The sequence below is a fragment of the Verticillium dahliae genome, genomic scaffold, assembly GCF_000150675.1.
Source record: "Verticillium dahliae VdLs.17 supercont1.22 genomic scaffold, whole genome shotgun sequence".
Lineage (NCBI taxonomy): Eukaryota > Fungi > Ascomycota > Sordariomycetes > Glomerellales > Plectosphaerellaceae > Verticillium > Verticillium dahliae.
Window position 1 is genome coordinate 99,922 of NW_009276918.1, and position 26,770 is coordinate 126,691.

Sequence of the window (26,770 nt, forward strand, 5' to 3'; positions counted from 1 at the left end):
TCGAGTTCGCAGAACTCCCATGCTCTGGCGACGTCGCATCGAGTGAGGTCCCCGTGCGTCTCCTAGCTGAGCCGAGACCGCCCCCCCCCGGAAGCCATCCTGTGTGGGGGGAAGAAGAAGACAAAGCTCACTTTAGGTTCTGGCCCCTGGGGGGGCGGGAATGCGGGAGGAGTGGAATGTGGGAGGAGGGAACAAAGAAACCAAGAGAGAGAGAGAGAGAGAGAGAGAGAGAGAGAGAGAGAGAGAGAGAGAGAGAGAGAGAGAGAGAGGTTCAAACTTACATAGACGTCAGGCATGTCCTTGGAACGGACACGGCCCTCGTTGGCCACAGGGGTGTTGTTGGACTTGGTCTTGTCGTGGTCAGGTTTGGGTTTGACGGTGGAGTTGTTGATGTTGTTGTTGGGCTGAGAGGAAGAAGAGCTCGAGACAGCGCCAGCAGCAGTAGCAGCAGCAGCAACAGCGGCCACACCAGCGACGGCGAGCACAGCTGCGCCAGCACCACCAGCACCACCAGCACCACCAGCACCACCAGCACCGCCAGCACCACCTGTACCACCTGCAGCGGGGCTTGTGCTTGTGCCAGAGCTCCTCGGGCTCCCACTGGCGCTACCGCCGGGAGATGCTGCAGCCAGGTCGAGCTCGAGCTCGCTGCGTTGGCGAAGAGATCGGAGGTCTCCACTCACACGCTTGTCCACCCGCCTCAAGGGCGGTGTGGCCGATGCCTGACGGCTGTGGAAGATGCCTGAGGCAGAAGCAGAAGCAGAGGCAGAGACGACAGAGCCTGGACTGTCGGGCCGGAACCTGAGCGGCTCGGGCGTGTGCGTTCTGTGACGCGACGCGGAAAGCGAGAGGCTGGTGTTGGACGCTGATCGTCGTGCCAGAGCCCCTCCACCCACAGAGCTGCTGACCATGCTGCTCTCCGGTCCCAGCGGTCCCAGCGTCGGTGATTGAATGCGCGTCACATGATCAGAGACGCTTCGTCGGCTTACTGCTGTACCTACTGCTGTGCCTGTCGGCGTCAAGGCCGACGCGCGCGAGAGAGTTGCGCCTGCGTCCGACGTGCCTGCGCTCAGGTCGCGGTATCTGGACCTCTTGTCGTCGCCGCCGCCGATGCCACGCTCTGGTGACTTGTGACGCCTCGTCTTGTAAGGCTCGGGCGTGACCTCGCGTGGGCTGGGCTCGCGCAGCACCGGTGTCTTGGTCATGGGATGGTTCCGCTCGCGCAGCTCGCCCTTGGACAGCGGCGACCGTCGGAGGCTCCTGGACGAGCTCTCCTCCGGGACCGTGATGCTACGGTTCTTGGGCGTCGACCAGCCGGGCTCGGGGCTGCGTGCCACATCGCGTGAACCGTCTTCATCCTCTCGTAGATGCACGCCGCTGTCTCGGTTGTCTTGCTCGACGACGACCTTGCTCTTGCGTAAAGAGCGCCGGTGCGAAGAGTCGCTCATGAAGCCGCTGTCTCGGTTGACCTCGGGCGTTGCTGGTGTCGCTGCCGTGAAGCTCTGTCGCCCGCGCCCGCCCTCTTCGCCCGTCTCCTCCTCATCGTACGTCTCTTCTTGCACGGGCGGCAGGCCTCGCGAGACCGACCGTCGGAAGTCCGTCGTCGGCTCGAAAGCCGGCATGTAAGTGTCTGTTGGCGTGGCCTCCAAAAAGTCTCTGCGCTGCTCCGCCTCAAACCCCCGGTCGACAGCCTCGTCAATGTCTGTCTCGACGCTCTGTCGAACCGATTCCGATGCCCAAGGCTGGGGTTCGTCCTTGGCCACCGATCTCGCCATGGCGAGTGCCTCGTCGTGTGAGGGACCGCGGCCGAGCACAGGGCTCTCAGCATTGTAGTCATTGTCGTCCGCCTCCTTGAGTTGCAGTGCCCGTGATGATATGCTGACCGGCTCACTCTGCTTCATATCTGGTACCGGGGCAATCGCTACGCCCTCCATAGGATCCTCCACCATGGCCGCGTGTACAGCTTCCTGCACCACCGGCTTGTCATCCGTCTCCAGTGAACGCTCACCGTCCTCCGCTGTCTTCTCGTCTACCCCCGCGGCAGGCACATCCTTCGACGCCTCTGGGCCGCTGCCCCAAAACTTCTCAACCTCAAAGCTGGCAATCTCACTCACATGCTTCTTGTCCGCTCCCTCCCATAGAATGGGGTCGTCAAAGGGGTCATCATCACCACCACCCGGCTTCTTGTCTTCGTACTTGGACTTCTTGCTCTTGCCCTTCTTCTTCTTGCCAACAGTAGACTTGGGCGTACCGACCTTGCTGGCAGTAGGAGAGGCGATCTCGCTCATGGTCGTCCCGAGCGTCTCCTCCCTGGCAGCATCCGGAGACGATGCCACTTGGCTCTTGGCGGGAGTGGCCTCCGGCTGGGCCTCCTCCCAGACATCGAACATCTCCTCTGCTGCCTGGTTGTTCCAGTAGCCCGACTGCTCTTCGCCAGTGATTCCTGAAGTGAAACCAAAGCCGTCGTCGTCGTCGTCGTCGTTAGCTGCCGCCTCGACCGGCTCCGGGCCTGCATCCAGACCGCCCTCAAAGTACGAATCGCCGACATCGCGAGAGCTTTTGACCGGCTCGACGTCGCGTGACTCGCCTTCTTCTTTGCCAGTGAGGGCGGCCACAGCGGCAGTGGCAGTGGCAGTGGCAGCGGCGCCGGCAACCGCAGCCGCACCAAGCTCGCCCCAGTAGGACGACGACGATGGACTCTGTCGAGGTGCTTCAGTGGGTGTCTGGCTGCCACTGGTGGACGGGTCCTCAAAGCCAGCCGGCATGCGCTTGTTGGCCTTCTTGCCTTTCTTGCCCTTCTTCGAAGAAGTGGGAGCATCCCATATGTCTTCTGCCTTGGGTGTGACTGGCGGCGAAGAGACAGGCTCCTCGGTACGTTCGGGAACGGCCGCCTCGCGGGCAGGCGACAGCTCACGGGACGCTGACAAGCCCTTGCCGCGCTTCTTGTCCTTCTTCGACTTCTTGGAGGGCGTAGCGTCCCAAGTGTCGTCAGCGGGCTCGGACTGATCAGGAGCTGACTCAAAGGGCGTGGGCTCGGCCATGGCATCGTCAACTTGCATGTTGTCTGCAGGGGCAGCCGACATGGGCTCTGGCTGAGGTTCAGCCTCAGCAAGAATGGCAGCAGCTTTGTTCTTCTTGCCCTTCTTGCCCTTTTTGGTCGTTGCGGGAAGCGCCCATTCGTCCTCCGTGGGAACTGGTTCAACCTGTGCGGGAGTCTCGTCGATGGGTGCACGAGCCTCGAACGGAGCGCTCGTTTCCACGTCCTGAGCATCGGCATCCTTGAAAGTGTCGGGATCCGCAACATGCGTAGGGGACACGGCGCAAGACACAGGCTCCGAAAGGTCGAAAACGGCCGCAGCCTTTCCCTTCTTCCCCTTCTTCTTCTTGGATGTCGGCGGCGTCCATTCATCTTCAACGATAGGCTCAACATCAGCCATCGGGGTGTCGGCAATAGGCTCAGGTTCGGCCACCGGGGTATCAACAGGGATGCCGGTCTCGAATGAAGCTGGCAGGTTGATGTCTTGCACAGGCGACATGGCGCGGGAAGTGGGCTCGGGACTGTCAAAGCTGGCAGCGCCTTTGTTTTTCTTGCCCTTCTTCTTCTTCGGCGTCGGCGCCCACTCATCCTCGACGACAGGCTCGGGCACCACCGCGGGCGAGTCAACAATTGCATCGGTGGCGGCTTCAATTTGCTCAACCTCAAGCATTGGCGGAACAGCAGTGTCCTGAACGGGAGACAGAGCACGAGAAGGAGGCTCCGGGTCCTCAAATGCAGCCATCTTGCCCTTCTTACCCTTCTTCTTTTTCTTGGATGAAGGGGCAGCCCATTCATCTTCGACCATGGGCTCCGGCTCGCCCGATGGCTCGGCAGGAATGACTTCAACAGGTGCCGGGCTGTCGCGACTAGGCTCGATAGGCTCAACCACAACAGGTTCCGTAGTTGCAGTCGGAGTTGCAACTGTAGCCACATCGACTGCAGTGACATCGGCAGGCTCAGAAACGTCCGTCTCGGCAGCTTTACCCTTCTTGCCCTTCTTCTTCTTCTTGGATGAAGGCAGAGCCCACTCATCTTCAGCCACGGGCTCAGGTTCGCCCGATGGCTCGGCAAGAACTGGTTCAACTGGTGCAGGTGCCTGCTTGGTCGCTTCAGTGATGTCGACAACTTCGGATGTAGTGGATGGTACTTCCTCGAGAGGAGGAGGGGACTTGACTAGAAGGCTGGTTTCTTGATTATCCGCATCCACGACGGCGGCTGCTTTTCCCTTCTTGCCCTTCTTTTTCTTCGGAGGCAAGGCCCACTCGTCATCAACCACAGGCTCGGGCTGTGGTGCAGGTTCTTCAAATGCAGGCTCACCGATCTCTGGCACAGCTTCGGGTACAGCTTCAGGCCCTTCGATCGCAGCAGAAGTGACGGCAGAGTCCAGTTCACGAGAAGGTGACAATGCTCGTGACACAGGCTCGGACGTGTCGGCGGAGGCCTTTCCTTTCTTGCCCTTCTTCGACTTCTTGCTGGGGACGGCAAAGGTACCCCAATCAGCATCGTCAGCAGTCTGGACCGGGTCGAGGGGCTGATCGGTTGGTTTGTCTTCGACAGCCCCCGGGACGACTGCAGGTAGTTCGAGGTCGATGGGCTTGACATCTTCAGCAACAATGGAAGGCTCAGCCTCAGCAGCAGCGGGCGTTTCCGCGATGTCAGCCTGCTGCTCCTCCACGATAGGGGTCTCAGCATAGGTCGTTGGTGCCTCTTCGATAACAATAGGGCTTTCAGCGGGGGTGGCCGGCTCGGAATCCACCAGAACAGACTGCCTCTTGGCCTTCTTCTTCTCCTTCTTTGACTTTTTAGTGGAGAACGAGTCGGCGAAGGGTTCTTCAACAACTTCGGGCACGACGGCTGGGTCCTCGCCGATTGCCGTATCAAAGACAGGCTCTTCTTGAAGCGCGGGCACGGCGTCTCCTTGGACGGGCTGCGGCTCTTCGTCAAACTGAGCGAGACTATCACGCTTCTTCTTCTTGTCCTTTTTGGACTTCTTGACAGAGGAGAAGTTTACGGGGTCTTCTGCAGGCTCTTCGACAGGCTGCGGGGTTTCTTGTGAAGGCACAACCTCCTCGATGGTCCTGTCGGCAATTTCTTCGACACTAGATTCGCTGGAAGCAGGGACAGGCTCCTGTACCTCCTGGGGTTGAGCAGCAAGCAAATCATTGGATGCCGTGATTTGGTCCGCCTCAATGGAAAGGTTGCGAGGAGCATCAACAATGACTGGCTCTTCATCAGGAGCAGGGCTCTCAGTCGAAGCGGGTATGCTTGGTTCAGTATCGTCCCAAGCTGTGCTTTGACGCTTCTTCTTCTTGTCCTTCTTGCTTTTCTTGTTGCTGCTCTCAGCCCATTCATCAACGGGGTTGGCAACCTCCGGCTCGGCAGCTGGAACAGAGCCAACCTCAACCGGAGCCTCGACGATGACGTCGGGGGTTTCCTCGGCAGCAGGTTCGACAAGCGGCTCGGGTTCATCGAAAGCAGAACCCTTGGTCTTCTTCTTGCCCTTCTTACTTTTCTTAGTGCTGAAGCCACTAGCCCAGTCATCCACGGGCGTCGAAGCCTCCGTGTCGGCAGGAGTATCAGCAAAAGGCTCGGCAGTGACGTCTCCGGCGACAGTCGGATCAACGGAATCAGAAACGACTTGGGTGACAATGGCAGCTTCCGAGGGTGCTTCCAGAGGAGCACTGGTGGCAGGCTCGAGCTCGTCAAGAACACTGCCCTTGCCCTTCTTCTTTTTCTTGCTCTTTTTGGTGCTGCCAAAGTCGTTCCATTCGTCGACAGGTGCGGAAGATGCTTGTTCGGTAGATGTTTCGACCTCTTGCGGCAGGGTTAGGGTTTCGATAGGAGCAGGGTCCGAAGGAAGGACAAGCTCATCCTGGGTGGCGACAGGCTCGGCAGCGGTTTCAACAGTGGTCTCCGGTTCGTCGAAAGCAACAGACTTGCCCTTCTTCTTCTTCTTGCTCTTCTTGGAGCCGGAATCAGCCCACTCACCAATCGCAGTCGCGGACACCTCAGCCTCAATGACGGGCTCAACTTCGGCTTCAGGAATGGCTGTCGCTTCGGCCAAGTCGTCGTCCTCTGGAAGACCAGGCTCGGAGGAGTCAGTGTTGCGAGAGGGCTCAGTGACGTCGGTCGTAGGGGGGAGCTCGGTATCGTCAAAAGTGACACCCTTGCTCTTCTTGCCCTTCTTGTTCTTCTTGACGCCAAAGTCAGCCCACTCATCCGCGGCAGCGATCGCATCTTGGTCGAGAAGCGTGCTCGACTCAATGACGGGAATCTCCTCAAGTACAGTAGGTGGATCTGAAAGGGTAGAAGATGGTTCGATAGCAGTCGAATCGACAACGTCCTGAGCGGGCTCCGATTGGAGCTTTGCCGCTGTCTCGGGCTCTACTGAGACAATGCCCTTGGCCTTTTTCTTGTTCTTCTTGCTCTTTTTCGAACCAAGATCGGCGAACTCATCAGCAACAGGTTCTTGTTCGGGAAGAAGGGTTGGCTCGGCCGCCACGATCGGGTCGGCAGCGGCATCCATAAAGGTTTCCCGAATTTCATCTTGCGCTCTGGGCAGCTCCTCCGCAATAGCAGGTGCGGGCTCATCCGTGGCCTTAGTCTTTTTCTTATTCTTCTTGCTTTTCTTGGAAGAAGAGAAATCAGCCCAGTCGTCAACGGCAGCAGACGACTGATCCTCGGCTGGTGAGCCCGGTTCGGCTGGCGGTGTATCGAGGTTGCGGGAGCCGTCATCCAGAGGAGCAACAAGCTCAGTCTGAACAGCCGTTTGCACCTCAGGAGCAGGCTCGGACACGGCTTCCGGCTCTACGACAGGCGCGGTAACAGGGTCCACGGCGGCTTCGGTCACAGATTGGACAGCGGGCTCAAGAGGGGACTCAACGTTTAAGCCTTTGCCCTTCTTCTTGTTCTTCTTGCCCTTCTTTGATGTCGTAAGCTCAGCCCATTCATCAGCAGGCTCAGTCATGGGCTCCTCGGAAGGAACAGGCACATCGGCGGTCACAAGATCGACTGGCTCAGCAGGAGACTCGGTGGCGGGTTCAGGGGTAGGCTCAGAGAGGGCCTCAGGCTCAAGCTTGGGCTCGGGCTCAGCAACACCCTTGGCCTTCTTGTTCTTTTTGCCCTTCTTCGACGTGGTGGCTTCGGCCCATTCATCAAAAGTCTCAGCGACTGGTTCTTCGGTAGCAGCAGGTGCATCTGTAGCCATGGTGCCCACCGGCACAGACACAGATTCGGTGACAGGCCCAGTTGCGAGCTCGGCGACAGGCTCAGGTGCGAGCTCGGCGGCAGACTGAAGAACAGGTTCAGGCTCAGGCTCGACCTCAACGGCGCCCTTGCCCTTCTTCTTATTCTTCTTGCTCTTCTTTGTCGTCGCGGGCTCCGCCCACTCGTCAACTGGATCAATGGCCGGTTGTTCGGAAGCCACAGGCGCAGCGTCCTGAGTAGGCAGGACATCAGAAATTACAAGGTCGGTGGGCTCGATGGCAGGATCGATGGTAGGCTCAAGAACGGGCTCGTGGACGGGCTCGGCAATCGTCTCCGGAGTAAGTTCGGGTTCGGGCTCAGTAACAGCCTTCCCCTTCTTTTTGTTCTTCTTGCTCTTCTTCGACGTTGCCGGCTCAGCCCACTCATCGACAGGCTCCACGACAACTTCGGCAGCAGGATCCACAGGCATGACATCCTCCACAGGGGGAACCGCATAATCGGCAAGATCGGCAACTTGGGGAACGGTCTCAACGAGTGGCTCAGAAGTTGGCGCGACAACAGGCTCGGAAGCGGGCTCGGCAATGACCTCAAGCTCAGGCTCAGGCTCAGGCTCAGGCTCAGGCTCAATGACACCCTTGCCCTTCTTGTTCTTCTTCTTGCCCTTCTTGGAGGTCGAAAATCCGGCCCATTCGTCCGCAGCCTCGGGAGCAGCAGCAGTCTCGACAACGGCATCCTCAACGGGAGAAACGCTCGTCTCGGCGACGACATCAGGCACAGGCAACACCTCCTCAACAGGCGGGCTCGCGCCTGCCGTCTCGAGAGGTGATTCCTGGCTACTATCCCGTACCTGAGGACTTTGCTGCAACTCCTGGTCTTCCACTCGATCGGCGCTGAGGGGGGTTTCTGGCTCGATCTGGCTCGCTCGCTTCTTCTTCTTGTCCTTCTTCGACTTCTTCGTCGGCGCTGCGCCCCACTCATCATCTACGGCGGGCTCTTCGGGGGCGGGGGCGGAATTGTCGGGGGTGAGGGTCTGTTCTTCTTGAATCTCGACGGGGGTGGGTTCGGGCGGAATGTCGTCGGTAGCAGCCAAGTCGAGAGCCTTGGTATCCTGGCTGACTTCTTCAATGGGCGTCGCAGCACCAGATTCCAGAGCTGAATCGTCCTGAAGCAAAGCCTTGTTCTTCTTTGACTTCTTCTTTGACTTTTTAGACACGGAAACTTGCTCTTCCCAATCATCAACTACAGGCGCCTCGGCAACCGGCGTTTCTGTAGCGAATGTCTCGATCATAGCAGGCTTCGAAGTGGCAAGATCATCCGCTGCGGCGGGAAGATCAACGGCAGGCTCGGTGACGGTTTCTGTTGATGCGGCGAGTGGATCTGGAGACTCAGATGGGGTTTCGAGGTCATCCGAAAGAAGGCCCTTCTTTTTCTTCTTGTCTTTCTTGGACTTCTTCTTCGTGGACGTATCCTCCGCCCACTCATCAGCAGGCGCCGCGTCAGCTACCACAACCGGCGATGCCTCAACAGCAGCCGGGTCTTCGGTAACAGGTGGTAGCTCCAAAGATCGTGAGAGGTCTTCGACAGGCGTCGCAACCTCGGATGCAGGCTCCGAGCCGGCGTTGCCTTTGCCCTTCTTCTTCTTGTCCTTCTTGGACTTCTTGCCAACAACAGGAGCAGGCTCCTCCTCTGGCTCAACCGCAGAAGGCTCTGGCTGAGCTTCAGGCTCTTGTGGAGGCTCAGCAGGGATGTCATCCGCCCAGCTCAGTGTGGCAGGCTGAGTGGACTCGGGTTCGGCCTGGACCTCCGGTTCGAGCGCGGGCTCTGGCTCGGACTTGCCTTTCATTTTCTTGTCCTTCTTAGACTTTTTGCTGACGACAGGGAACTCGTAATCGGCAACAGCGGTCTGGTCCAAGGATTCGGGGAGACCATCCGTCGGCTGGGCCTCATCGGAAACTGGGGTGGAAACCTCTTCGAGCGCTGGTGGCACATCTGTCGTCGCTTGGGAGTTGTCGAGTACCTCAGCGGGCGCTTGGCGGGAGCTTTCCTCGTCGTTGGAAGGCGAGGAGGCTTCAACACCAGAGGCGGCCGCAGCCGCAAGAGCAGCAGCAGCCAGAAGACCCTTCTTCTTCTTCTTGTCCTTCTTGCTGATGCTCGCGGAAGAGGAGTCATCCTCCGGAGGCGTGAGAGTTGGCACAGCTTTATCCATGACAGTCGGCTCGTCCAGCACAGGCGATGGCTCTGGTACAGATTCGTCAACGAGACCCTTCTTCTTTTTCTTGTCCTTCTTGGACTTCTTCGTGGTCGTTGGGAACTCCTCTTCTGGAACTGGCGCGGTGACCCCATCAATGGTTTCGTTTGAAGAGGTCGTCAAAGGGGCGCTTGTGTCCAGGTCCCGTGAGAGGGTATCTAGAGGAGTTGTTGATTCATCCAAGGGGATCTCGTCAGAAGCTGGACCAGGGGTAGTGACATCATCAAGCATCGGGGGTTCGGCGTCAGCAACCTTGACATCCTCCTGCGGAGTGCTGTCGAGATCATCGAGAGCTGCAGCTTGCTTCTTTTTGCCCTTCTTGCTCTTTTTTGTGGGAACTTCGAAGCCCCAGCCATCATCAGTCTGTGTCGGCTGCTGCGCAGTTTCAGTGGGAGTGGCAGTGGGGGACTCGGGTTGTGACTCGGGAACTGCGGGGGTTTCGTCCAGCGTGGCCGCGAGAAGACTCTGCTTCTTCTTGTTCTTCTTCGACTTCTTAGATCCCGAAGTCTCAAAGGCAGAGTCATCAACAGACGGCGCGACTTCGGCATCCTGCGAGATCGCCGGCTCGGCCTCGGTGGAAATTTCAATCTGAACTGGCTTGGTCTCAACGGGAGGATCGGCTGGAGCGGCCTCGAGCGCCTCGGCAGCAGCCTCTGGCGCCGGATCGTCAGGTTGGAGGCCCGACTGCTTCTTCTTCTTCTTGTCCTTTTTACTCTTCTTACCGGCAGGCTGTGAGCTCCACTCATCCTCGGCAGCCTCTACTGGCTCAGAAGAGGCTGGCCCAGTCGATGTGGGGATAGCTTCGGCCGCAGGCGACGGGCTCTCTACGGCAGGCTCGTCGACGGTCTTTTCAGGCGCGGCCGAATCGCTGGCGAGGACGTCGTCAACCACTTCACTAGCAGCAGGCTCAGTGGTAGGTTCGTCAGAGGCAGATGCGGATTCCTTCTTCTTCTTGTTCTTCTTGCCCTTCTTCCCGACAGGCTGTGACGCCCATTCGTCGTCAGCAGCCTCTGGCACAGGTGCACGTTCGATCTGGTCTGGAGAAGTTTCCAATTGAGGATCTGGGGTTTGCGTGTCCTCGACTGAGCGCTCAGCTTCGGGTTGGGGAGCGAGCTCTGGCTCAATTGCAGCCTCGGGCTCAGGCTCCTCCACGGCGAGTGCCTTCTTCTTCTTGGACTTCTTCGCCTTCTTCCCAGAGGTCGGTGCCGCCCACTCATCCTCGGCAACCTCAGCCGCGAGGGCAGGTTCGACTTTCTCGAGAGGCTCGGCGAGTTCCGGCGCTGTGGGGGGTTGAGGCTCGACCTGTGGTGAGGATTGGTCGAGCGCAAGCGGTTCTTCAGTCGTTGGTGTTGGTGTCTCCGGCTCAGGCACCGGCTCGTCCGAGGTTATGGCGGATCCCTTCTTCTTCTTGTTCTTTTTGCCCTTCTTCCCGGACGCTGGCAGAGCCCACTCATCATCATCAGCTGCTGGGGTGGGAGCAGTGACAGGGTCGTCGAGTGCCGGGCCCTCAGGCTCTGCGGGTTGTGATAACGAGACAGGCTCATCTTGTGAAGGTGTTGTTGACACTGAGAAGTCATCGATGCTCTTGACTTCTTCTGGTTGTTGCTGGGCAGTTTCGGGCTCATCATCCCAGGCGGAAGAAGCAGCAGCCGCCTTCTTCTTGCCCTTCTTGGCCTTCTTCTTGGAGGACGGCGTCTCAGCCCACTCGTCGTCGGGCTTCACAATCGTCGGCACGGCCATGTCATCACCTTCTGGAAGGGGAGCTGAAATTTCTGTCACGAAAGTGACCTCTGCCTCGGGAGCAACACGAGAGCTCACAACCTGGGGTTCGTCGGGAGTAGTATTGTCGAGCGCCAAGACCGGCCCCGGGAGCTCCTGTGGGGCACCAACCTCCAGGGTCGAGTCGGTGAGGGCTGGATCCACCGTTTGGGCATCCGTGCCTCGCGTGTCCCCTGTTGATTTGTCGTCATTGGAGGTTGGGCCACTTGCCTCCCCGGACAGCAGCGCGTCATCTGCATGAAGAAGACAATTGTCGTCTGCGAAGGGGCGGGACGGGGCCAGATCTCCCGCCAGGTCCGCCGCCCTTTCAGTGGCTGCGGCCTGGTCCGTGGAGCTGAGCTCTTTACCCGCTGCGCCAGCCTCACCGCCTGAGGTGGCCTCGTCAGCAGCAGCTGCTTCAGGCGCTGTTGCTGTCGCTGCATCTGCTGCACCTGTTGCATCTGTTATTGCGTGCAGGGGCAAAACCTCGCGCTGCTGTCGCTCATGTTCACCGCCGTTATCGGCTGAGCCAGAATCGGCGCCCACGCCCGCGGACCACTCGGTACTAGTCTCGGGGAGGGTCGCCTCGGCGATGCCACTAATTCCGCCAACGGCCGGGGCCGAGCTGACATTGTCGTCGTCGCCGCCGCCGCCGCCGCTGGAGGACAGCATGTCCTGATCCTGGCCATCTTGGTCGCCTGTCACGACCGGCCCGACGGCATCAGAAGTCTTGTTCGTGTCCAGGTCAAAAGTGACCGACTTGCGCGCCTTTTTCTTGTTCTTCTTGGTCTTGTCTGCAGTAGAAACCGTAGGTGTCAATTCAACATGGTCAACTGGTGACTCAGGTACAGGAAGCGGGCTGTCGTCCCCGCCCATAGTGATAGAAGATGCAAGATCCCGCGAGGCGTCGTCTTGGTTGTTGCCCTGGCCCAGCTCCGAAACAGATCCCTTCTTGCCCTTTTTCTTTTGCTTCTTGCTCTGCTTCGTGTTCGCCGTGGAGCCCCATTGTCCTTCGTTGGTCGTTTCATCCGTGGCAACGGGCACGTCTCCAAGTTGGGGCTCATCCGTAAAACGAGGGTTCTGTTGAAGCGCATCCGCATCAGCCTGGCTCTCTGGCAGTGGCTGGCTACCAAAGGCGGCCAAAGGGGGGTCTTCAACAGGCGGCGCTTCGGTGGAAGCACTCGGCTCGGCCTCGGCTGGGGGGGCGGCCTCGCGGAGGGACGTCTTTTTCTTACCCTTGATCTTGCTCTTCTTTGGGGGTAGAAAAAATGTTTCGTCGGCCCATGGGTCCGGAGCAGGCGGCTTGGCCTCCGGTGTCGTCTCGTTCAATATGGCCTGGACATTGAAGTCGGCGTTGGCGGGTGTCGCAGCTCTGGACAGCGCTCTCGCTTCGTCCTCGGCGTCAAAGAAAATGTCGGAAGCGTCGTCGGGGGCAGGATCGTCGGCTTGTCGTAGCTCATTGCCGAGGCCTTGGGCGGCTTGGGGCGGCGATTTGATGGCAGAGTGGTCGTCGAGGGCATCCTCCCAAGCTAGCATCGCCTCGTCTTGCTTGTACGATGCAGAGAGGCCCGTGGGGGTGATCGAGCCGGTAGAAACATTGTCGCCTTGGATTTGGATGGCGGGCTCGTCCGCGAGGAAGGCCTCAGGAATGGGCTCGGTAGTGACTGTCGGAGTGGCCTCCTCATCCAGAGAGGTTGCCTTCTTCCCCTTCTTCTTCTTCTTGCCCTTCTTCGAGCCAGCGTCTGGCTCGTCGAATGCGGTCGTGCTGTCAAGTGGAGTCTCAAACCCAAGGTCGAGGGTCTCTCCCTCAACCTGCGCCACGGGAGCTTCAACATCGGCTGCCGTCGCAGTGCTCTCCTGTGGCGTGTCCGTTGTCCAGTCAGATTCCCAAGATTGGTTCTTCTTGGCCTTCTTCTTGTCCTTCTTAGACAGCTTCGCAGGTTCAGGGAGCTCCCCTATGGGCTCAGCAACAGACACCTCGGGCAAGGCAGCCGCGGTGATCGAATCCTCAACCACGGGTTCCTCGGCTTTGACAATAGAGTCGTCTGTTGCTTCCGCCCAGTCGAGATCTGCACCTTGGTTCTTCTTAGCCTTTTTCTTGTCCTTCTTTGACAGCTTCGCCGGAGCGGGGGCGTCTTCGAAAGCCTCAACAGAAGGAAGTTCGGGTTCAACACCGGTGGCAATGGGTGCCTCGGCAGAAACCTCCTCCGCAGGTGCTTGATCGGTACTCTGTTCCCCTGCGTCGGCAGCCCAGTCATCATCCCAAGCGGGCATTTTCTTGCCCTTCTTTTTGCTTTTCTTGGATGACTTGGTCTCGTCGTCGAGGGCATCGCCAGCCAAGGGTGTAGATGGCTCGGTCAAGGCATCGCCAGTGGAAGGCTCAGCAGCAATAACATATTGGGAAGAGACTTGTGGAATATCCGCCACCGGCTCAACAGGTAAGTCAGCATCCAGCGATAGGTCCTTTTTGCCTTTCTTCTTGCTCTTCTTGGAAGACTTCGATTCCTCGGGGGCGTCTTCTGGCGCTGGGGTAGTTGGCTCGTCGGGTGTCTCGACAATTTCGGCGAGGGGCTCGTCGGGCAAAGCCTTGGAAGTCTCCTCCGCGGCCGCGACTTGCGGCTCATCAACATCCCATGACGAGGACTGTGATTTCTTGCCCTTCTTCTTGCTCTTCTTTGTGGACTTTGGCTCCTCGAAGCTGTCCCCAGGCGGCGGAGCAAAAGTATCAGGTGCAATCTCCGCAGTAGACATTGGCTCAGGCTGCGTCTCGAGAACAGGCTGAGCCGTAGGCTCAACAAATTCATCAAGTGGGGTCTCATCGGAGATGGCTTTGGTGTTGTCTTCGAAGGGCTGTTCTGACTCAGGCTCCAAGCCGTGCGTCTTTTTGCCCTTCTTCTTACCCTTCTTGGCGGACTTGGGTTCTTCCAATGTGTCGTCGGCAGTCTGAGGGGCCGCGTCGCGAATGACGTTGGCAGCAAGAGGATCAGCAGCGAGGGATTCATCTGGAGTCGGCTCGGGAGCGTCATCAACCACTGCGGTTTCGACAATGGGCTCCGGCTCTGGTGTCTGCGCCTTCTTCGACTTTTTCTTGCTCTTCTTGGAAGATTTTGGCTCTTCGACAAGTTCCTCGACAACTGGGATGATGGCTTCAGTGATGGCGGCTTCGGGCGTAACTTCGGCAACGGCAGCGTTTCCAAGAGGAGGTTCAGCAGAAATCGTCTCAGCGGCGGGGATCTCTGCTGCAGGGGTGTCGTGCAAGATGGCTCTCGCACTCTCATCCACGACTTCTGTCGGCGTTTGGAGCTCAGAGTCAAGCGCTTGCGACTTCTTGCCCTTCTTCTTCTTCTTCTTGGCAGACTTGGGCTCGTCGAGGACGTCTTCTGTGGCCGGAGCGGCAGCCTCGGGAATTGCGTCCGACGGGTCGATCGCAACCACGTCTTCCACAAGAGGTTCAGAATTGGGCAGCTCTTCCGGAACAGCACGGGGGGTCTCCTCTACGATCTCAAGAGGAGCCGCGCTTTCGGGTTCGGGTTCCGAGGATGCGTTCTTCTTCCCCTTCTTCTTCGATTTCTTCGAGGCCTTAGTCTCAGCGACGTCATCGGCAGACTGCGCGGGGACGGTGTCCGGCTCAGAGACAGGAGCAGAAAGGACCTCCGGGACTGGTGTGGGAAGGTCCTCAGGAACAGGCGTGGACACATCTTCAGCGATCTCCTCCTTTGCTTTCTTGCCCTTCTTGCCCTTCTTCTTCTTTGACGGAGTCGAGGCCCACTCGTCCTGGACTTCGGCCGTCTCGTCCTTCCTATCGTCCTCTGTCGCAGGGGTTTCACCCTTCTTGTCAGAAGAACCGAAAAGCCCCAGCGCGGCAAGTCCGCCGGCGGCAACGCCAGCAGCCGCACCCCAGAGACCAGAACTCCTCTTCTTCTCACCGTCCTGAAGGCCCACCGCGGCATCTCGGCTCGGTGACTGGTCAGGAGACATCCTCGACCAGTCCCGCTCAGCAATGTCGCGGAGAGACGGGGGCGTCGAGTGAAGGAGATACGAGCTCCGGTCTTTCGACATTGGCTCGACAGGGCCTGGTTCCTGTTCGGAATCCGGACCGCTAGGGTTGCTGGGTAGAGGGGGAAGGTCGATGAGATCATCCTGAGAGACCATTGAGTCAAGAGATTTTGCTTGCGAAGAAGGGAGGGGCGCATCATCGAGAGCCAAAGGATAGATGGTCTCGGCATCGAGCCCGCGCCTTGTAGCTTTGGGAGTTGACTCCTGTGATCCTGCGCGGTCCTTAGGCAAAGCTTCGGGAATATCAGTGTCGAGTCGCAGGCCATGCTCCTCGGGATACAACACGTCCCACGCGGCGAGATCATCATCGGTTTGGGCGAACGGCGAGGGTGATTCGCGCGACGATGCCTCGCTGGGCGGCAGCTCGGGTAGGTCGACATCAGGGTCCATCTGGCCCTGGCGCGCATGCTCAAGAAGATAGAGTGGCTTGATCTCACGGCTGTTGTCCCACGAAGTTGGTCTCCTGGGTGTAGTAGGCTCAGGCACGGGCGTCGCAATGGGAGAGGCTACGGGCGATGACTTGTGGTATGCCGGAGAAGACGGATTGGACCGCTGGCCCATTCGCAATTGGATAGGGATGGCGGTGCGACTGGGGCTCTTGCTGGGCGCGTCCACAGCGCTCCTCCTGCGGGTGTGCGACGGCTTTTGACGCAACTTATTGCGCTCTTCGGGAGGCGTCTCCGGTCGGCTTTCTGGCAGCGCAGGGAGCTCTTCATCAGACTCATCCTTCCTGGGCGAGCCGGGCTCGCTCGGTGGCAGAGGTAGCAGATCGCCGTACTGGGGATCGATAGCAGGCTTGATGGTCCGGTGAACAATCTCGGGATCCACATAGTCAACATCTCTGGATGTAGACCCGGTCGGTCGGTCTTTGGGATCAACGTCCTCCGAAGAGAAAGCACCGGCAGCATTCCGGCGGGACGCGACATAGGCCGCCGCGCCCGCCAAGCCGACACCCGCGCCAAGGGTGCCGGCATTATCTAAAAAAGACTGCTCGTCTTTACGACTGTCAGATTTCTTATTCACCTCTGTGCTGCTGCGGTTGAAGAGGCCGAAGAAGCCGCTGCTCTTCTTCTCGGGCTCCTTGCGCTTGCCGTCTTTGCTGCTCCGTTTACGGCCGTCGGGCGCTGACGCGAATGAAGCAATCGACCTTGTATCATCGCCATCGTCGTACCGGGTCCCGTTGGATCGCCGTTCGTGGCGATCGTACTTGGAGGCTGGGTCAGATACGACAGAGGTGACGTCGCGATCGTCTATGAATGAACGGCCGCCTGAATCTGGCGGGTCGCCTGGCTTGTCGTCCGCATAATCATCCGCGAGAGAATAGTCTACGCTCTTGCGCTTGTCCTTCTTGCTCCTGGTACCTCCGATGGAAACCTCAGAGACCGCGGCAGAGGGAGAGTCGTAGAGCGAGTTCTGCTTGGAAGATCGCTTGCTGCGTGTCCCACCGACGGAAACTTCGGACACGGCGGCCGACGGCGAGTCGTAGACCGTAGAGTCGCGCTTGTGGTACTTCTTGGTCCGAGTGCCACCGACAGAGACCTCAGAGACTGCCCCGGAAGGTGAGTCATAGATGAGGGAATCCCGCTTCGACTTCTTCTTGGACTTCTTGGGTGTATCAAACTCGTCCAGCACGGGCTCGGCCTCGCGCGTAGTTGATTGCAAGTCCTGAAAGGCGTCAACAGGGACAGCCACGCGCTGGTCCTCCGTCTCGTCTGGTGTATCCGTAGACTTCTTTCCCTTCTTTTTCTTCTTCTTGGATGACGATGACGGCGCAGCCCACTCGTCTTCAGCGGCCACGTCTGCAGGCTGGGTGGCCGGCAGGTCGGTCTCGGGAGCTGGCGAGGGGACGTCATCCTGGACAATGACAACTTCCTTAGCCAGGGCCTTTTCGCGCTTCTTCCGTTCTTTCTTGCTGAGCTTGGACAAGTCCTCCTGTTCTGCGACAGGCTCAGAGATGGATTCGGGAACGATGTCACGCGAAAGGTCATCAGCGGGTGCTGGCTCGGATGCAGGAAGAGGCTCGTCGAAAGTGTCCGTGCTCTGTCGCTTGGAAGCCTTGTCACGCTTCTTCTTGTCCTTTTTCGACAGCTTCGAAGGAGTATCCCAACCGTCAACAGCTGGAGCGGTCTCCTGGACAGGGGTCTCGGTGAGTTCACCCAGGACGATGCCAGACTCAGGGAGCGGGCCGCAGGGGATCGCGTCAGCCACGACCCCGAGATCGGACACGGTTTCCGCGTAGGGCCTGTGATACAAACCGGGCTCGTTGGAGCCGGGAGGGCTGTCCCGCCTGCGGTAGGTGGGGTCGTCGATGACGATGTTCGGGTCAAAGCCGGTGTCTTGCAGCCCAGCGGCCAAGACTGACGCAAATTCGACATCGTCGCCATAGCCACCAGAAGGACGAGCGCGTCGCGGACCAGCACTAGAACTACGCGTCTTCTTCGTCTCAGAGACCCAGGAAGCGTCCTTGTCGTCCCAAGAGGATTGGCCCTTGGTCCCGACGTCGGACCTCGGCTTGGACGAATCATCCCAGCTCTTCCTGCTGTAGGCGGGGTTCTGAGTGACAATCTTTGGGTCAAATCCAGAGTCTTGAAGACCAGCAGCCATGATGCTGGTGAATTCCGCATCGTCGCCAAAGCCACCCGGCATAGTCGGATTACGCCCGCTAGGACTGGGGCTGCGGGGCTTCGGTCCAGGGATGGGAGGGGCATCGGTATCATCCCAGGAAGGTCGCGCATCGACAGCCTCGTACGTTCGTGATCGAGACGAGTCATCGCAGCCGCGGCCTCTGTCTTCGCCGTTCCTTGAGGGCTTGTCGTCGGAACTCGCTGCCACGCTGCCGGCGACAGCGGCGGCAACAACGCCCCAGCCAGTGGTGGTGCTGATGCGGGAACCTCCTTTCTTCTCAGGCGGCTCAGGACTCTCAACCTCGAAGCGTTTGGTTTCATTCTCACCCCAGGTGACCGACTTTGGAGTAGATGGTGTCTGGATGATCTCTCCACGAGGTCCGATGATGATATCTGGTGGCGCAGACCTTGGCTCGGTGGACTGGCTTTGCTGCTTTGCAGCCTCTCTCGGGGCGGCCCTACTCTGCGTCTCGGGATTCGGAGTGGGGCTTGGCGTGACATGAGGTGTGGGGAGAACGAGGTTGAGCAATGGACGATCCCGCTCGCAAGACGGATCGCGGGACTTCCAGACAGTTGCCGTGTCGACGTACAGTTCGTCAGCTGGCACGCGGAACCTTGAAAGCTCATTGGGTTTGATGACATGGTCGATGCGGACATCGGCATTTGGGGCGTCGTAAGGGCTCTTGTCGTGAGGGTGATCCATCTCGGGCGGCGTGACGATGGCGATCTCCTTAGTAGCTGGCTCTTTGTCTTCCTGCCACTTGTCGACGATGGACTTGTCGTGGGGGGATGCGCTGCGCGATCGAAGGTCATCTTCGGCAATCTTGCGGGCTATGACAGATTCGCGGTAGTAGCGGTCGGCCTCCTCCTGAACGACATCTCGGTCAGCCCTGGTCCGCCGGCGCGATCCGTCATCGTCGTAATCGTCACGATGTCGCTCGCGGGAGCGCTGCTGCTCGATGGCGATGGCCGAGGCAAGAGCGGCAACGGCAACAGGCGCCGTTGCATGCTTGGCCTCCTCGTAAATGGACCTAGCGGCATGCTCCTCTTCTTCGTAGGCGTGGCGGGGTCGGGGTTCCGGAGTCCTGGATCGAGAGCGAGATCCCTTGCGATTGAGCTCCATGCGCTGCTCAATCTCGAACGAGTCCTTTCGGCTCAGCCTCGCGTCCTCGGACGGACCGCTCCGGGGTTTGGAGTCACCAAAATCGGGTTCGCGGTCAATGGTAAAGACCTGGGGTGTCAAAGGCCTGGTGGGTGTCGCGTGCTTGGGCGTCGCGAAGGCATCGTCGGCAACCTGAAACTGGAAAGGGTCAATAGGAGCTCGTGAGGCGGGGGTTTCGGTCAAGGCAGTTCGTTCGTTCTCTGGGGGCAGTTCTACCGGTTGTTGCTCAGGTCTCGACCTGTGTCGCTCCTCCTTGGTGGTAGCCGGAGGCTCTTCCCGCCGAGCTCGACGAAGCTCGTCCTGGTAACGACGGTCTTTCTCTTGATCAAGTTCAACCCTGATTTCGTCTCCTTTGGGCAGCTTATAGGATTTGTCACGTTGGTCAACGGGGGCAGTGTGTCTTCTCGCGAGCTGTGAGTCGTAGGAAGGATCCTTTTCCCGTCGAGAAGACGTCTGGTCCCGCTCGTCAATTACCTTGACATTACTGTCCCGGTGGGAACGGCGACGTCTGTCCTTATCGGCGCGAGCGTAATCGTCACGCTCTGTCTTTTCCGGGTAGTCGTTCCGGCCTAAGCGACGCTCTTGATGCCGATCTTCACGCGGATAATCACGGTAGTCGCGCGAGTCGCGGGTGCCCCGAGAGTCACGCGACTCTCGAGGATCGCGAGGGTCACGAGGGTCTCGGGTGTCGCGACTGTCACGAACATCGCGAGAGTCCTTCCGGCTCGAGGCCACTGCTGCGCCTATAGCCGCAGCCGCAACGCCAGCAACGGCGACACCGGCGAGGCTGCCACCGTCGGTGTGCCTACGTTCGCCGCGGAGTTCCCTGCGGCGGTCCTCGTCCGCGAGCTTCTCGGTTGCATAGACTTTGGACGAGACGGGGGCCACGGGGATGGGCTGCTGTAGCGGCACGGGAGGGGGGCGTGAGGACTGAGATGCCGTGTGCCGAGAGGAGATGATCGATCCGCGGTCAACATCGAAGTTGTTCGGATCCGAGGTGGGGATAGCATAGACATGCTGCATGGGCTGCTTGCCGATCCTTGACGATGACGAAGGGGTATTGGCCTTTGGCTCCTCAGACTGGTGGCGCGGAGAGCTGTAGGCATGAGAGGGCTGCGCAAAGGGGATCGGCGTCACTGAGCCCCGGAGGGAGTTGTAGGGTCCAAAAAGGCTAGGGTCCACAGCATGGTTCCGGTTCCCATCATGCGCTGCCTGACTGGTTGGTGCCCCCAGTGAGCTAGGCAGGTTGGCGGTCGAGCCGTAGACGAGTCCAGGGTCGACATCGTCGCTAGACGAGGAGTCATCGTCGTCAGACGCAGACTCCCAGTCAGAGTCTTCGTCGTCCCGCCCAGGCCGGGAGCTGCCGATGCCCCGTTTAGAACCATCCTTGGTCCTCGAACGACTGAAAGCACTCAGAGCTGCGGCGGCGCCGACCAGCGTAGAAGGGCGCACCTTGCCGGAAGCACGTAGATCCGCCTCGTTCTGCTTGCGCGCAATATCAGAGAGCTGGCGACCGATGGCGAGAATCTCCTCATCTGTCTTGGCCTGTTCAGCTTTGCCACCACGGACAGAGAGAGGAGGACGGTGCAGCTCGGCGGTGGGTGTCCGACGGGCGCCCTGGCTATACTGGCTTGCCTTTCCGTTTGGGCCAGGGCTCACACGACGGCTGCCGCTCGCCAGGCTGCCGCCCTCGCGAGGGATGTATCCACGTCCATAGGCGAGGTCCGAGTCGAGAGAGGAGGACGACGAGTTGGCGCCAAAGGACATGAAGCGCGTGTTCTTCTTCTTCTGACGACGGCGGTGGCGCTGCTCGGAAGGGCTGCGGAAGAATGAGGTGAAGACGTTGCCTGCCTTGGCGTACTTTGGGCTCCGGCGTGAGACGTTGAGCAGCGAGGACGATGTGTCGGAGGAGCTGTCCGAGTTCCGGGCACGTCCATTGGGATACGAATGCACGGGTTCGCCATAGTAAGGCGCTTGTGGGTGTGCGGGGTATTGAGAAGGCGACTGGTGATGTTGGGAATACTGATTTTGCGGATACTGCTGCTGGTACTGCTGGGGGTATTGCTGGAACGACGACTGCTGGGGCTGGTACGTCTGTGGGAGTTGTTGTTGTTGTTGTTGGTACGGAGACTGTTGCGGCAGCGGCTGTTGGTAGGCAGACTGGTACTGAGGTTGCGGTGTCTGGGCCTGGTCGTGATACTGGTAGTTGTACTGGTACTGCGACTGCGACGGCGGCTGTGGGTAGGATCGCGAAGACGACGTCTCGGGCGGAACGCGCGATGTCTCGGTCACCCGGGGCGTGGGGTCCTCTGGCATGCTACCGGGCATGGGCCCTGGCATCTCCATGCTTCGGGTCGCGCTCTCGCTGGCGCTAGGGGCGGAGACGAGTTCGATCTTGTCGCGCGAGTTGCGACGCTCTTTTCTCCGTCGCCGGGAGCTCTCGGTCGGGCTCCGCCGACGAGAATCTCGCATCATGGTGACAGCGGTGGCGGGTAGCTGTCGAGCATTGGTGTGTGTTGGTCTGTTCGCGTATTGTTCTTTCTTTCTTCCCGAGTGGATGCGACAGAAATAGAGGGAATCGTGCAAATAAAATGTCGCGTCGCTATCGGGATACAGACACACTCCCTGAAAGAGAGGGGGGTGGTAATCAATCACACTCTGTGATGATGTTTGGTGGTTTGCGATGTGGCGGTGGGAGGGTGTTGTTTTGTTTGGAGAAATGGCACCTCGACTACCTCTCTACCTTACTCGGTTCGGTGTAAGGCAGGTGGTAGGTGCCTTACTTCCTTCTGACTGCTCAGGCCGGACCAGAGTCTAGGGGGGTGGGCCACGCTGTGTGGGCGCTTCTTTGCTGCACGAGCAGGCACAAGCGACATTGGACCCCAGTTAGGTGCGCCTTGAGATCAGCTGTACTTTCCTGCTTTGCTGTGCTGATGATCTACTGGCAGGAACTCTCCAACAAGGTCCTTTTTTATGACTAGGTACTGGCAGGTGCTCTGTAAGGGTTCCTACCATACGCATTTACATACTTGAGGTGGTTAAGTTAAGGTACCTACTACCTTAGGTACCTTTTGTACCTATCTTAGCTTAAAGTACCTAGCTTGGGTACCTCATTGATGCCTCCCTCAGGTGGTTGACAGTCAACACAAAGACACAAAGACAAAGAGAGCGAGAGAGGTCGGATAGTCGATGGTCCAGCGAGCGGGACAGGCCGTCGCTAGGTACCTCTCCTAGGGGGAGGCGAGTGGCCTCCCTCCCGGCTTCGATGAATTGGCGGTGGCTGGGGACGGGGACGAGGACTCGAGTCTCCACCCATTCTCACGCTTCACCTTGCCCCTAGCGTCGTCGCCACTCTTGTCCATCCAGCCCGTCGTCGTCCACTCAAGCGCACGCACCCTGACCGCCGCCAGCGCATTCAACCTGCCTACCTTAGTTAGGTACTCTCCCCATCTCTGCCATTTCGCTCATTGCCCCGAAGCCTGTGATCATGCACGTCGCGCGCGCTGAGGTGGCCAGCCGGCCGACCCGACCGATGTGTCCCACCCCCCTCTCTGTCCTGTCTCTCCGTCTCAGTTGTTCCCACATCCTGGCGCCCAACTGAGGAGTCCTTCTCGGAGGCACACCCGGCATGAGCACCCGCTGCGCCTGTCCACTCACGATCCCGCTCGCCTGCAGCTTGGTATGGCCTGCCGATAGGACCATCGACGACGGACGAGACAGGGTCGTGCGACTGGCACCACACACGCTGGCTGGATCCCTATATGCAGCACCACGTGTTGCCACCTAACTTCACCTTGCTGTGTATCCCCCCTCCCCCGGCAGACAGACGGCCGGATAAGTGGTCGCACGAAATGGAGAGCAAGGGAAAAAAACTTCAAAGAACAAGACCCTCATCACGATGTCGGGAGCATGAGTCACATTTGTGTGCTTGACCCGTCTGCGAGTGCATGTCCGTATCTTCTTCATGCTCATCAAGGTGGAACATATTCGCCGTCAGCCGACTCAACCGCGAGCTGGGCACAGTGGCCTGCCAAAATACGTAGCTACCCGACCACCATGTCAGGCCGCATGGCTTCCCTTCTTGGGACAACAAACTTGTTGAGTGTGTCGTTTATTTGTGCCGCTGCTTCAGTCCCTTGCGAAAAGACCCCGTAGGTGCTGTGCTACCCCGAGGCAAAGATCTCTCCCCCTCTCTTTGCAGTGAACGTGATCGAGGTAGATATGATACAAACACACAGAAATGGAAAGGAAACCTGCTCTGAACCGTCTTCCGTCTCTGTCCATCGCCGTGACAAGGCAGCGCCATCTCGTTTCAAAGCACCAGACAGGTAGGAAAAACGCGAGACATAATCCAGCTCTAACAGCAACAACAACAACACCACGAGAGACTTCCCACAGTGTCAATTCACCCCGCGATGTCCTCAACGAACCCCTCCGTCCAAAAATTTCGAAACTTTTTGCCCGTGAAGCCGCAACAAGTCGCCCTTTTCTTGAACCCCAGACGGATTCCTTCCCGCTCCCTCGGTCCCTTTGTAAAAACGCCTTGCCCGAATGTAAGAAGAAACGAGAAAGCGTCTGATGCGGTCGAGAAGAGGATATCTGTGAGTGATGTGGAGATAAACAGATGATCCCGAATGACAGGAATGAAAAATAAGAAAAAATTGAGAAAAAAAAACGAGCGATTAGGAATGAGGATGCATGTAACGAGAGAAATAAACGCCTGCACGTCGTCGCCCTGCCGGCGCGTGCCAACCATTGCCGTCCTCCTTCCTTGATGCTGCATGCCGTCGTTGTTACATAGTTGGGAGGTGTGCACTTTTCGTTGCTTCATGTGCTTGCACCAATTGGACTTGACGCATCATTCATGCCTTGGGCGTGAGGGCCTCCGTCTCGCGGCCTTGGAGCTGTTTCCGGAATTCTGTCACTTCTGCTGTCAGGAGCCCGATCTGCGCTTGTTTGGCCGCCGCCTCAGATTCTTGAGCCTGGAGCTGCTTCTTGAGGGCCGTCATCTCGGTGGTGAGCAGCCCGATCTGGGCCTGTTTGGCGCTGTCCGCCTTTTGCATGGCCGCCACATTTTCCGACAGCTGCTTGACCTGGGTCTCCAGTGTCTGGATATACGTCCAGACACCGGGGTCCGTGGCAAACATGTTGCCGCCGTTCTCCGCGCCGCCGCCGCCGTGCGAACTCCCTGATGCGCGGGCTGGAGGGCCGTTGGCTGATGGCGCGCTGTTTGAGGCGAAGCCTGCGTGACTCGTAAGCAAAACTGCACTTGACTCATCAGTGGGTATATTACGGCGCGAGACAAACCTGGAGGGGTGTGACGGTCGGACGGTCTGCGCCCAAAATGCTGCTGTTGAAACTGTTGCGTGAGACTCGGCGATCGCTGTCTGCTCAGGCCGGTGCCGTCGTGCGCCGCGCCAGGGCTTAAGGGCTTGGGGCTCTCCGTCATGGTTCCGCCCTGAGAATACATGGAGGAGCCTGCGCCGCTAGTGGGCATGGAGGATAGACTCGTGTTCGGGGTATGGCCGCCGCCCATGCTGTTGCCCATGCTGGGAGATGTATTCGATCCAGATGCGCCCCTGTCCTGCGGCGGAGGCGGGGGGTAGAGACCCCCAGATGGTCTCTCGAGTGAGCCTGCCGGGGGGTAAGTCCGTGAATGCGGCCCAAAGCCATCGATAGAAGATTGCCCACCAGGAACATGAGAAGCTTTGATGCTTGGAAGGCTCAAATGTCTTCTCTCCTCCTCCGTCATTCCCTCGTCGTTGCCGTACGATACCCCGGTCATGGAGTCGTCGTGCATGCCGGAATCATCGAGGCCATCCACATCGGCACCAAAACTACCCATGCTCGATCGCCTGCCGGCGCAACCGCCAGCGCCCTTGCTGTGTCGCGCGAGAGCATCGCCGCGCGCAAACTTGCGGTTGCACTTGGGGCAGATGTGAGGCTTCTCGCCCGTGTGAAGCTTGCTGTGGCGCTTGAGATCGTGCAGGCGACGGAAGCGAGAATCACATTGCTGGCAGATGAAAGGCTTCTCTTGGCTATGTGTCAGAAGGTGGCTCTTCAGGTTGTGGTGACGCGTGAATTCGGTTTCGCAGTACGGGCACTTGTGCTTCTTCCCGCCGGGCTGCCCGGGCGAGTCCTGCCCGGGTGACGGCATGGGGAAGCTCATGCCGCGGGCTGGTGGTGCCGACATCATGCTGGCGTGCAGCGATCCGGGATATGACAGCGACCCGGGCGTGTTCTTGTCGTCCGGGGCGTGGGAGTGATGCGCCGGCGTCGCCTGCTCGTTGGCACTGGGGTCGACTTCCATAGGACCTGGGCTCGCGGTGACCAAGGTGCCTCCTATGCTGGCAGCGCTCGTCGCGCTCTGCGGGCTGGCCTCGGCCGTATCTGTGGCGGCATGGTTGATCAAAGGTATGGAGACGCTGGGCGGCGCTTTGGGCGGTGGCACGTCCATGGACGCCGTAGGTGCCTGCGGCGCGTCGCTCGCCCGGCTCATGACGGATGCGGCGTCTCCAGCGAGCGCCGACAGGATGCGTTGGCTGGGGTTCTCGCTCGAGCCAGGCGGATCCGCGCGGGCGTCCTCTTCTTCGCGTTGACGTCGCTGGTCTTCGAGGGCGGCGGCGCCGGTCAGAGGCGGGACAGGCGAGCGTCGATTGAGCAGGCCGAGGCGTGCCGACTTGGTCGGGGATCCGGTGATGATCGGCTGGTCGCCAGCGACAAGGGAGGTAGGAGAAGTCGGAGTGGTCTCGCGTGTTCTCTTCAGAGACTTGCTCCGCTGGGGTTCCTGGAGGGCGAAGAGGGAAGACGCGGTCTGGTCCGGCTTGGGGAGGACCGTCGCCGTCGCTGAAGTGTCTTCGGTCGCGAGAGAACCCTTTTCCGAGGCCATGAGCGGGGGGAGCGGCATTCGACTTGGACAGTAATTAAGTCAGACGGGACGAGTGTTCAATGGTACGTCTGGCGCGCGACAAGCTATCTCTCTCTGGGATAATGGCGATGCTCAACGAGTCATGAGGTTGGGAGACGGAGACGCGACGGGATGTATGTGTGGCTTGTGAAGCTCTCGCCACAGCGTTCCTGCGCTCGCTCCAGATATGGGTACGGTAGCGGGTTCGAGACAAGATAACAGGCGTGAAGCGAGTCGCGCCGGTGGATTCGCTAACACAATTGCAATCTGCACAGGCACAGAGGTTCAGTTGTTCTGTTCTCCTTGGGGTTGGTGTGTTGTAGCGGTTGTTGGCGACAGCAATAATCGTGTCGCCAGTCGAGTATGGCGGGCGAGGATCAGGTTGCAGCGGGAGGCTTTGAGGGAGCGAGATGGAAAGGGTTGTGGCAGCTGGAGAAAAGTGTATGGTCGCAGGTAAGGTATTGGGAAGGTGCCGTCCAGTAGAGGGTAGGTACGACCAGGGTACGACTGGGGGGGGTGGAGGCGAAGGCGGCGGCGGGCAGCCCACCCTGGCCGGGAAGCAGGAGGGAAGGAACGCGCCTGCTCTGGCCTGTGTCTGTTCTGTCTGCCGTTGTCGTGACCAAACGGTTGGGGTGACGGGTACTTCTAGAGTAGTGCTGGGCACACCAAAAACCCCCGTACCATAGCGTTATTGTTTCCTCCCAAGACGTGTACCGGTCAATTCGGAGCGGATTTTTTGGGAGGAGGGGGCACGTACCCAGGTACCTGCCTC

At 59.2% G+C, this 26,770-nt stretch overlaps 2 protein-coding genes across 2 annotated transcripts; both read right to left on the reverse strand.

Annotated features, from left to right (window-relative positions):
• Nucleotides 1–127: 127 nt before the first annotated feature.
• On the reverse strand, nucleotides 128–21,566 carry VDAG_08720 (uncharacterized protein; the record flags this gene model as incomplete). The annotated part of the gene is made up of 4 exons (XM_009651037.1): nucleotides 128–139; nucleotides 282–9,866; nucleotides 9,921–19,229; nucleotides 19,308–21,566. 4 exons carry the CDS (start codon nucleotides 21,564–21,566, stop codon nucleotides 128–130), a joined length of 21,165 nt encoding a protein of 7,054 aa, XP_009649332.1.
• Nucleotides 21,567–23,953: 2,387 nt separating this feature from the next.
• Nucleotides 23,954–25,980, reverse strand: VDAG_08721 (chorion transcription factor Cf2; the record flags this gene model as incomplete). Its single annotated transcript, XM_009651038.1, has 2 exons — nucleotides 23,954–24,333; nucleotides 24,399–25,980. 2 exons carry the CDS (start codon nucleotides 25,978–25,980, stop codon nucleotides 23,954–23,956), a joined length of 1,962 nt encoding a protein of 653 aa, XP_009649333.1.
• Nucleotides 25,981–26,770: the final 790 nt, after the last annotated feature.